Genomic DNA, 12224 nt, shown 5'->3' on the forward strand with positions numbered 1-12224 from the left:
ATAACAGCAACTCAGAAGATTAGATTAGGGAGGACCTTGAAGGCAGGGAGTTTATGTTCGGGAGGATGAACAGCTCAGGAAAGGAGGCTAAGAATGGTTGCCTAACTCAACAGAAACAGCGGCAATAAACTACACAAGTAGAAACTGTTGAGTGGTTGGTTTGGCAGTGTACATTCTCAATCACAACAAAGTACACATTTTAAAATAACTATGGAATTTTAAAAAAGAAGCAACATCAAGTGTTTCTCCTTCTGGAATTTAATAATTTTTTAATCTTCCTTTTAAAAAATAAATTATAATGGTAATTAACTAACTATTATAAAGTTCTAATCAAGATTTTTGTTTCAAAGGATCCTGAACTGGCAATGCTCCGCAACTGGAAGAAGTAAACACCAACCCATTTGTGCATTCGCATGCAGACGCATGTGTTACTAGAAGACAATCTCAGAATAAAAACCAAATATCTGCAAATCACCTGTCTCATTAGGATCTACTGTTCAGATTATATAAAGAAATCTTATGATACATGGCAAATGACCCAGCCAATTCAAATATGAGCAAAAGTAAGTAATGAATTCAAGAAGCCACAAAAGAAGTAATGCAAATGGAAAGATGCTCCACATCACAGTCACTGAAGAAATGTATATCAAAACTCCAATTAAATGCCACTTCACACTCACTAGGATGGTTACGATGAAAGACAGCAAAGTATACTACTACAGATGTGATTGTACAATGCCATGACATACTGGAAAACACTCTGGCAGCTCCTCAAGTGCCTGAATACAGCATTATCACATTGACCAACCATCCCACGCCTCGGTACATATTTTCGCAAAGAAAGTGCCCACGTAAATAACAAGTGCAAATATAGATAGTTACAGCACAAAGGAAATTAAGATACAAAGGAGCTGCGTATCTTGAAGAGAAGAAAACCTATACCAAGTGCTCATAATATGCACACCAAAAATGCATATGTATGTTTGGGATTAGCAAACATTTGTGCACATATATACATACAACCTAGAGATGCTAATGAAAAGAACTCAGTCACAGAAGGTTGGGTATTATGTGGTTCCGTGTATGTGAATGTTTACAGTAGCCAGATTTCTAGAAGAAAAAAGTAGTGGTTGACAAGAGTTAAGAAAATAGAGAAATGGGGAGACACTGTCAGTTTCTTGTTAGGAATGAAAGAGTGCTTAAAGTCAGTAATCATGGGTGCACATCTCTGAATTATACTAATCGCAGCATTATATACATTAAAAGGAATTATTACTCAAAAAATTGTGATAAAAACTTATGAGTTTTAACAAACAAAAATCAAGGAATAAACCTTTTAATCTTACAAAAATTCATCCATAGTAAAAAGAAGCGCTCTCCAACTCAACATGCCTTGAAGCGAGTATATTCTTGATATACCACACAATAACTATTAATAGTAAATAATCTCTTACAATCAAAAGTACATACCAGAGAGGCATGTACCCATTATGCTAGAAAAGGGATCCTGTATTAAGGCAACGCTCAGAAAAGAATTCTGAAAACATTTCTTCTTACCCTGTAGATGCTATATATTGAAAATGGTATTCATATTACTAAGTATGAATACTAATTTCGACCATTAAATCATGCTTACTTCTGAAAAACATCAAACTAAATTTCAATGGAGGCTTCAGCAGAAAGAGAGTAGAGGGAGAGCAACATCAAAGTCCTAACTTGCACAGACTGGTCTGCTTTTCCCTAAGAGTCTGTGCAGCGAACTGAATGATGTCAGATTCACACACTTACATCTGAATAATACGAACAAGGTGGTGACCTGTTTAGCACTGTCAAAAAAATTGACCCTTGTTATTAAAATATAGATCCACATTATTTACTTTGTGATTCAAAATATTCCAGGTTCAAATCTTGTTTGGGATGAATATGTCAGAGTTCAAAAGGGTATAAATTTGCACCTGAAAACAGTGAAGTGAAGGAAATCAAGCATCTACTGAAGAAAGAGCCATGGTTAGAATCATCACAGATCATACAGTTGGCCTAAAAGAAAAATCTAGGAATAAAATATGCTGGATGTAAACAACACATTTAAAATAATCAAGCGTCTTAAATTAAGATTAATGCATGTATCATTCTTAGTTCTGGCTGAAGCAAACACCCAGAAGCAATATTCTTTCCACGTTAACTTTTGAAATTGAAATTTTCATAGGTAGAGTGTATTCCATATGATCTTTTATAGACAATGTACACTTATATATGATCAAAATAAGTGGCACCACTCAGTTCAATTACTTTAGATAGAAGTATCTCATTGAGAAAACTGGTTTATACATGGCCATTATTGTAAAAAGTAAACAATAAATTAGCATATAATAACCACAAAAGGGAAAACACGTACCTTCTTCAAGAATGGGCCGTGGGATGACAAACGGGATCTCCTGCAAAGGCTCCCTATCCTTATGAGCAGCGCTAACAATCTTGATCTGAGGCAAGCACATGACCAGTGTTCCCGGCATGCTGACTTGGCCGTGGTACCAGCTCCTCACTGTGCCGGGAATGTCACCAGAGACAATGGTACTCGGAGATGGCAGGCTACCATTTGGAATGAACACGCAGCAAGACTGGACTTCAAGCTAGAAAACAGAAGGAGAATTACAGTATTTGTATCAGAAGAAATTTGGGAGAGGAAAAAAAATGCCCCCAACACCTAATAACATCATCCTCACCAGAATAAAGTAAAGAGCCAAAAAAAAAAAAACCACTTCATATTCACACCTTTCTCATTTAACCTTACTCAGGAACACAATAATTGATTTTTTCTTTCTTTCTAGAGATTAAAAATGACATTGTGTGTCACTTTTGTGTGTGTCTTTCTACAATTTTCTGCAACAATCATGATCGAGTTGGAAACCATGTTGGTAGGAAAAACTTTTAGCAGAAAGCATCCCAGTATGCTTCACCAGAGTCCTCCACCATGACAGAGTTCCTGCTCCTCCCTCCCCTCTACCAACGATGAGTTTTTCAGGACTGCTATGGGAAAGCGTTAGACGCACACCTGATGGTTTTCATTTGGCGCCCTCTGACATATTGTAGTTTCCTAATCTCAAAAAAATATTAGAAGGCATTTATTTTTCTTCTATTAAGTAAAAAAACCTAATCATGTAAAAAAAAAAAAAAAGACTGCAATGATCAGGGTGCAGGGCAGCAACGAGGAAACAAACAACTCTCCTCTAGTTCCTAAATGCTCCCCCCACCACCCACCGCCCATCCCGTCATGATCCCAATTCTACATCACAAACCAAGCTAGACCAGAGGATGGACGCTGGTACACATAGGAACTGGAAACAGAGAATCCAGGGTGGATGATCCCTTCAGGAACAGTGGTGAGAGTGGCAATGCCGGGACGGTGGAGGGAAGATGGGGTAGAAAGGGGGAACCAATTACCAGGATCTATATATACCCTCCTCCCTGGGGGACGGACAACAGAAAAGTGGGTGAATGGAGACGTTGGACAGTGTAAGACATGACAAAATAATAATAATTTATAAATTATCAAGGGTTCATGAATGAGGCGGAAACGGGGAGTGAGGGGGGGAAAATGAGGAGCTGATACCAAGGGCTCAAGTAGAAAGCAAATGTTTTGAGAATGATGATGGCAACAAATGTACAATTGTGCTTGACACACAATGGATGGATGTATGGATTGTGATAAAAGTTGTATGAGCCCCCGATAAAATGATTTTAAAATGGAGGAAGGGAAAAAAAAAAAAAGGACCTGATGCAAAGGGCTTAAGTGGAGAGCAAATGCTTTGAGAATGATTGGGGCAAAGAATGTACAGATGTGCTTTATACAATTGATGTATGTATATGTACGGATTGCTATAAGAGTTGTATGAGCCCCTAATAAAATGTTTAAAAAAGAATAATAAAAATAAATGAATAAAAATGTAAACAAACAAAAAAGAGTTGTATGAGCCCCCAATAAAATTATTTAAAAGAAAAAAAAGACTACAATGACACGGCTAAATTTCTAGGACTCTCAGTTCTTTGTGTTCTTAGCTTCCAGGTCGACGCATAGCAACTTTATGCACAACAGAACCAAACACTGTGCATCCCACAATTACTTCTCTGCCTCAGCGCACGGCTGCATCAACACTTCACCCACAGGGCTTTCTTCTCCCTCGTTGCCCTCCAGCCCACCACACATGATAGCCAACGATGGACTCCATGGCTGCTAGAAACTCCTCCTGCCCCCAACAATTTACCGGCACATAATTAACATGTCATGCAATTCAATAGTTCAATCATTCAATCAAGAAGAATTATGCAATCATGACCACATCAATTTTAGAACACTCCCCTTCCCATGGTTAAATCGCCTTTAAAATGAGATATTACGATCAGTTCCAGTGCTCCCTCCCCACCTTCATTGTTTTCGGCCCCAATTCCCTTTCCCTCCATATCACCCATCACCCACCCCTGCATCACCTATGTACCCTTGTATCAGTTCTTCTCACTCTGCATCCACTCCTCCTGTGCTTCACTAACTGGGAAAGCTGACAAATCAATTAAAAATGAAACTGAAATAAGATGGTAAAGAGAAATAAATAATAATATAAAGGCAAAAATACAAATAATAAGTAAGAATGAAAAGACCCCCATCAACATTCAAAAATCCAGGGAAGAAATTTCTGTCACTGAACCAAGTAAGATACTTGCACCCAGAGCAAATTCAGGTACTGGGAGGTCAAGTGGCCAAGTCATCAAGGTTACAAGGGTTTCTGCCTCATAGGAAGGCTGATGGAGATTCTTGCCTGTGGCTAGAGTGGATATGCCAGCGGCTGAGTTTGACTAGATATTCTGCAGATGGGTTTGGGGCTCCAGCTGTCCTCCATGGCCTTCTACAAAGTGGGTGTTCATAATTTTAACTCTGATACTTTTCCCTTCGCCATATTTGAATTTTACATTTGGAATCTTTTGGATCACACAAGCTGCTGCTTCTTCCTTGTGAACTTAAGTTGACTCCTCGCTTAGATGGCGGCTTTTTTGAATATAAGTCTGTCAGACCCAGACACTATTCTGTTTGATAGCCAGGCACTATCTACTTTCTTCACCACACTTTGCTGTAGCACCCTTATCTTCAGTGATCCTTTCATGAGCAGGGCCATGTTATCAGAACTCCCTGTTCTTGAATTGGGGCTAGAGTTAAGTAGGAGCCCAGGCTCCATCTGCTTGTCCATGGGATTTACATGTCCTAGGTTTACTTTGGTGGCCCTGATATGGCAAAATCAAAACTCTATGCAACCAACGGCATCAATAACAATCATAAAAACCAAGCAGCAAACAAGTAGACAGAATACTCAAACCTAAAAAGAAAGAAAAAAGTAGAATCCTATATAAGCAAAGAAGTAGAGCATTGCCAATCACCCCCCCTGGGGTACACGTCAATTGCATTATTGTCTTCATCAATTTTCCCAATGACTCAGCTCTTCAGACAACACCGGTATGAAGAGTCTATATGAGTACAATCCCACCCTGAGCCACACCTCACGAGTTTTTGCCCTACACGGTTCGATATCCCATTCAATTGGGCTCCGATATCAACTCTTAATTCAAATTTCTTGAACTTGATGGTGCTTACGTTGAAAATTTATAATCGTTTTTATCTTTTAATTCCATTTTCAATGAAGTGCCTCCAAATGTATCACCTTATTAAAATATAAAGAATATATGCAGCAATGAAGAAAATTTAGAAGACATAAAAATCTGTCATTCCTCACTTTTGTCATCCTTCAAATTATTACCCGAATTATGTCATAGAAAAATTTTTAATCTTACCTTTCTCTATTACAACAACTTCATTTACTATATGAATTTTATTGGAAATATTGTCTGGCTCTTAAGACAGTTCAAGTAAGACTTCAGAAGCCTACATCAAAAACTGGTAAGCAATATACATTAAAGGCAATTAATCTTAATTGGTTCTAGGTTTACAAGTTATCAACAGCCTACCATATTTTTAAATAAAAAATTACTTTTACATTTTTGTAAAATATTTGACAAAGGCTATGTGAAATGACAAAAATTTTATTTGCTTGATAATGCGTAGATATGTTAGTAATTTATATTAGCTAAGAAACTGTATTTTATAAAAGGATGAAACAATATTCCTTCTCTTGGTACTGATATATTTCTTAGTAAGAACATAATGATGGTACATAACAAGGTTAGAGTTCTTTGGTACAGTAAATAACGTGTCAGTCTATTAAAGGAAATGATTCATCTTTACTCCAACATTCTTTATGTAGACAAACCGATAAATTCTGTGATGAAATAGTATACATAAAACATTGCATCTTTAAAAAAGAAGCATGGGTTAAGGTCCTAGTGATCTAAAATTCTAAAACATATCTAAGTTGTAAGATAAAATTAATCATAAATGTATTAATTTACAGATTGATTTAGATCACAGTATATATTTTATTTATTCTTGATGAGAAGTGGGGTCTATACTCTCTCAAATTTATTGCACTTAGGATTTAAATGTCATAATTTATTAATTACAATTAAAATCACATATTAAGAGCATATTGTCCCATTAATTTTTATTTTAGAGGCAAAGTATTAATAGTCAATACTTAGCACTTAATGTAAGTACTGACATGATGTTGAAAAATAATTTTAATAACCTGGGGTAATTAAATATGCAATAAGCAAACAAATATACATATATGTTTGGAGAAATTTATATATATTTCAGAATCCCACAAATTTGAAATAAATTATCTGATCAACTTAAGTAAGCTAAGCGATGCACACTGAATCATTAGTATAGTAGTATGAGCTAAACAACAACTTTAAAAAGTAAACTTTTAAAATGTGAAATATGTTCCAGGGGCTCTTTTAATGATTGGAATCCAAGCATATTCATATATAGCCCAAACCGCTCAAAATTATTATAATATTACGGTATGTATACTAAAGCTATGACATAAATCTTATACTTTCAAAATAACTGTTAAACTGTATGTCTAAAATTGTGGTTTTAATGTAAAATGTGGAGTGATTTATATAACTGAATATAAATCTGCAGCAGTAAATTCGGCATTAATGTAAGGATCTGACAATCCAAGGGAAAGAAAATGAAGTAATCTGCCAGTAAGAAGTCCTCAAGCCGGGGGTCAGATCGTGTTCATGGAAACCATCTGGTTGGGACCCTCTGAGCCACACCAAACACAAATGATCTCTAAAAAAATATCCTCTTCATTAATGCGTCACAGCTGCAGAGTGTTACTTCATTTTTCCATGGCAACATCCTTTCTGTTTCAAGGATCTGATTTCAGTTTTGGTAGCAACGTGTTCTTTTGCCAATATTGAACACATTCGTGTGTTAAAGTGAAGGGATTATGACAAATTCTTGAGGCAGAACCACCTCTATTTTGATCCCTATTAGGTCAAGGGCTACATATCGAAGTATCAGATACTCAAGCTGAACCAATTAAGTAAAGCTCATTGGGTACTCTTATTTTAGTAAATGAAATGATTATAACACATTTTAGATGAATTTCCAAATGTATAGGCCATTTGAAAAAGTATATGCCACGGTGCCTCTCTACCTCCATTTTTAAGTTTAGTGAACTTAGATTTTTCTAACTCCTACCCTCTGAAGATATGATTAAGTAGCCCTGGTGGTGCAGTGTTTGAAGCATTTAGCTGCTGAATCAAGGTCAGCAGTTCAAATCCACCCATCTTGCCGGGGAAGAACGATGGGGAGGTGTACAGCCTTGGAAACAGGATGGCAGATCTACTCAGTTGGGCAGGTTGTGAGCAGTTCCACGGGCCCCAACGGCCGTGGGTTTGGGTTTGCGTATGGGTGTGATTATAATTCCGTTAAAAAGGCGAGACAAAAGTACAGTTGTTTACTGATACACGAATCTACAAATAATCACTGACCCACTGTGGGAAAACTTAGGGAAGACTGTTAAAAAATGCTCTCTAAATTTTCTTCAGGAAACAAGTTCAAAGAAAAAACATTGCAGGCTGCATTTTCATTCGTTCATTTTATTTTCTGCCCTTCATTCGTGCATTCTCAAATATCTATCTCTCATGAACTGAGCAGGAAGTCAGAAGGCAGCCCTTAGAGAGCTGAAAAGCAGGCGGTTTATAAGCCTGCTATTGCTAGAATGCTCATGGGAAGACTGCTTATTCTGCCTTCCCTACACTTGAGCTACACAGTACAGGACTAGCATGCCTAGATTCTAAAATTATCATTCAATGAAGGAACACAGTTATTTTGACTAGCAGCCAGTGCGAAGGTGAAGTAAGAGAATTGTTTCCCCACGTGCTGTTCTCCCTTCATTTCTCTCCAGAGGCAACTGGCACGGAGGGTGATTCACGACGACCCCCCGGCCACGGGGCTTCAAATTCAGCCATGGAACCACCTCGGACAAGCTACTTAGAGTCCCTCCAGGACTTGAGTTTCCACATCTCTAAGTAAGGAAAACCAACGCTTTGATGTAAGATTTCACTCCATAAATGCCACCCAAATGTTTGCTAAATAAATAATGTCAAATAACAAGCATTGTTCAGGTACAACACGCCAGATTTCCCGTGCTTACCTTCGTGGGTTTATAGAAGATGCTCACAGTCTTTTTATTTAAAAAATGGTTGCTGCTTATAATTTAAACTACTTTGGGGGATAGGGACCCTGCAAATGAATAGTATTGGGGCATCCTGAAATTTGCAGAAGCCAAACTACTTGGAGTCTTTAAGTACAAAACCTGAAAAGTGGACCTTCCTTCAGCTCCTTTCCACATTTTACCCGTAATTTTTTCAGAATATTTATGTTAAAGGAAGACATAACAATATTTTCCTATATTTGAAGCTTCCTCCTTCTGACAAACTAGGGTGAGTGACTGCCACCTTCCTCCATACCCCGAGAAGAGAATGTGGGCCCAAGTGCCGCGTGTTTCCAATCAATGTGACTCGCAGGTGAGGTATTTAGCCTAAAACGCCCATTCCCAGTTTATCCTAGAGATAATCTAGGAAGTTTACCGGGCCACCAAGTACATTGAGCAATATGATCATTTTATTGTCAGTCACGTGCCAGATGTAACTCTCAAGAGGGCCTTCCATCGGCCCAGGCTGCGCGGTCTGTGGTGGTGGGGCCATTTTGACTGAGATGCTCATCAAAATCATGCTGGAAGTGAGCACTTTCCTAAAGGAATAACACACACTATCAACTAAACAAGGAGGCAGTGATGCTCTGTATGGAGCAGAAAAAAATCGATTACACTGTGCTGCCCACTGGGAAGACTTCAGAGACTAGAACCCCAGCCCCGCCCCCGGTAAATGCCACAGGACAGCGACACGAGTGCCAAAGAAAAAGGCAAAACCAGAACCTAACTTCCATGTGAAAGGAAAGAAAGCCGAGTTTCACAAAAGCCAAGGCATTGTCTTCCTTAGTCATTCCAGGCCAGCACATTTGTCTATTTCATCGACTGCACACAGTCAGTTATGGGGTCTGGAATCAAACTGCGGCTCTTTGAAGTAGAATGTAATAATAAGAAAACATCGTAATTAACAAATGAGTTTATCTAACTCTACTAATATAAAACCATAAAGACAAGCCCACATAGAATAAGACTATATGCTGCATGAAATATTCCATTACGCTCAATTGTTGAAGCTTCTGTTTCTTACTGAAAAACAAGTAGGTTGAAACAAATACTGTTGATGTCTTTATGTGACGTAAGTTCTTCAATTAGCCAAAAAAAAAAAAAAAAGAGACATGGGCTTAGCAAATACCAAGTTGGGCTCCAAAATTAACTTTCAAGAAACTCTGATTCCAAACACATTTACTTGTTCAAACTTGCACTATAAAAGAATAATCCTTAGATGGTTTGCAGTCTGATGTTGTTTCATCTGATGACAACTTCAAGCCTTTCTGTTTTATATTTTGGTTCATAAAACATTTTGGAACAGGGACAGTGCTTTAAAAAAATAACCAACTACTACTCAGAATTTTTCAGGCTTAGATTTTAATCATTTAAACATAATCTATCATCATCTTAAAAATTTCCAGAGTGCATTAGCATCTGGAGATGCTTAACGATATTGCATGTTTAATATATGGCCTGGACCAGGGTGAGGCACACAAGGTGAGTGGATTATACTGAAGGTAACCTACACAAAGATAGTTCATTCAGTATTCTTGTAATTTGTGTTAACTCATACGCAATAAATTTATTTAGTTAAGATGATAAAATCACTATCTACTTACAATGAGTTCCAAATGACATATAAGATAAAGTTCATACAAGTATTGCCTCATTATTAAACAAGCAAACAAACAAAAGACTACCACAGGAATGTTCGAATAAAAAGTCATCTTAAACACCGTTCAACCCAACCACTTCATAAGCGAGATAAGGACAGTAAAGGCCATAGTTGACATCGAGGGTTTGATGCCACTGACCACTTGGCTCCTTGAAATTCCTTACACCCTTGGTTTCCATGACCTCACAACGTCTACCTTTCTGATCACCCAAAGCTTCCTTGAGGGAACTCTGCTGGTGCACAGTGCAGCCCTACGCTGGTACCTGAAAGGTTTCTGAAGGAGGAAAAGACCTGGGGCCTGGCCATCTTCTCCTGCAAAGGTTACAGCCTAGAAAACACTCGGGAGCCCTTCTCTCCGTCGTGGGGGTGGCCTAAGCAGCAATCACTCAGCACCGCTGAGGGACAACACAGCTTCTTCAAAGACCTCTCTACTGGTTACGTTAAAAACTGGCATTCCTTTGGCCTGCCTGGTGCTTTTTCTATTTCACACCATTCTTTTGAACAATCCTGCCTACTCCATTTAACTGTCTGTCGATAGCTCCCCAAACTGTCTTTACTTTGACTCTCTAGCTCCAAATATGAATAGCCCTCTGTTTGACAGATACTAGGGAATTTCAGAAGCATTTCAAGTACATATGTAAATTCAAACTTCTTGTTTGTCCTCCACCCTGAAAAACTACTACATCTATCAGCTAATCAAGGCCTGGGAGACGCTGAGATTGTTTCCTTTCCTGCATCCCCACATCTTTTAGTCACCAAGTCCTGCTCATTTGACCGTAGGGCTCTCTGAGATCACTGTCCTTCTTTGCCTATTGTGCAGTGTTTTACAAAACATTTCCCACAAGAAGCTTCATACACTGGCATTTTGCCTTATCCACCACAGTGTGGAGACTGGACAAAGGGACCTAGTTGGTATACTGCTTTGCCTCTTCAGCATCTAACTTGGCATATAACAAAATTTAAGTGCTGAATGTCAGAACTAACAAAAGGAAAATTAAGTGGAAGAACCAATATATTCCATAACGTAAAACTATGTAACTTTGAAAAATTATAAACACGTTATGTTAGGGTGTTAAAAAGGTTAACCTGGCATAATTCTGAGGTCCATACATATGTTTCTAACAATACACCATTGAACAAGTGATATAAAAAATTACACAAAGCCTCAGGAGGATCTATAAAGAATCAGGAGAATTTTCTAGCAATCCCTCAAATTGCACGGCGGCCTTCCTTCTCTAACTTTAGGGCTGCTTGTAAGGAAACACAGCTACTTTTTAAAGGACACAATTGAAGACATTTTCTATAAGGAAATCTATGTAAATATAGTTTGAATGAATGTTATGCAAACTTCCTTTCTATAGGTAAGCATTTTCACTAGAGCAGAGTGGAGAGATGTGTTGCTTACAAGACCACGCTGTAGGAAAGTGAGTCGGAGAACTATTTTACGCAACATCAGTTTCCATGAAGATCTCTCACTCACTCACTGCCACCGAGCTGATTCTGACTCAATGACCCTATAGACGGGTCAAACTGCCTCTGTGGTTCTTTTGAGACTGTATCTCTCTCTCTCTCTCTCTCCTTATGAGACTGTACCTCTTTACAAGATGAGAAAGCCTCCCCTTTCTCCAGTGGAGCAGCTGGTAGCTTTGAACTCTGATCTTGTAATCAGCACCCCAATGCATAAGCACGATGCCGCTAGAGGTCACCCATGAAGATCTACTACATACTAAACAACCTCAAAGCACAGGTGAAGAAAATGTCTTTTCTACCACAATTCTTGGTGCCAATTCCATGCAATAAAAACCCCACTAGTCCTTACTGTAGCTATATTAGGGTAAAGCCCCAAAACAAGCCTGACACTTAATGTTAGGTGCTGCAGAGAGAGCTGA

At 38.3% G+C, this 12224-nt stretch overlaps 1 protein-coding gene across 3 annotated transcripts in view; it reads right to left on the bottom strand.

Annotated features, from left to right (window-relative positions):
• Positions 1 to 12224, bottom strand: part of VPS13B (vacuolar protein sorting 13 homolog B) — a 731003-nt gene that overhangs the window by 415569 nt on the left and 303210 nt on the right. For all 3 annotated transcript variants that reach the window (XM_075549441.1, XM_075549440.1, XM_075549439.1), the window contains exon 23: positions 2396 to 2630. In XM_075549441.1, coding sequence (XP_075405556.1) covers positions 2396 to 2630 — 235 coding nt within the window. The remainder of the gene's footprint in view (positions 1 to 2395; positions 2631 to 12224) is intronic.

This window comes from Tenrec ecaudatus, chromosome 5, assembly GCF_050624435.1.
Source record: "Tenrec ecaudatus isolate mTenEca1 chromosome 5, mTenEca1.hap1, whole genome shotgun sequence".
NCBI classification, from domain to species: Eukaryota; Metazoa; Chordata; class Mammalia; order Afrosoricida; family Tenrecidae; genus Tenrec; species Tenrec ecaudatus.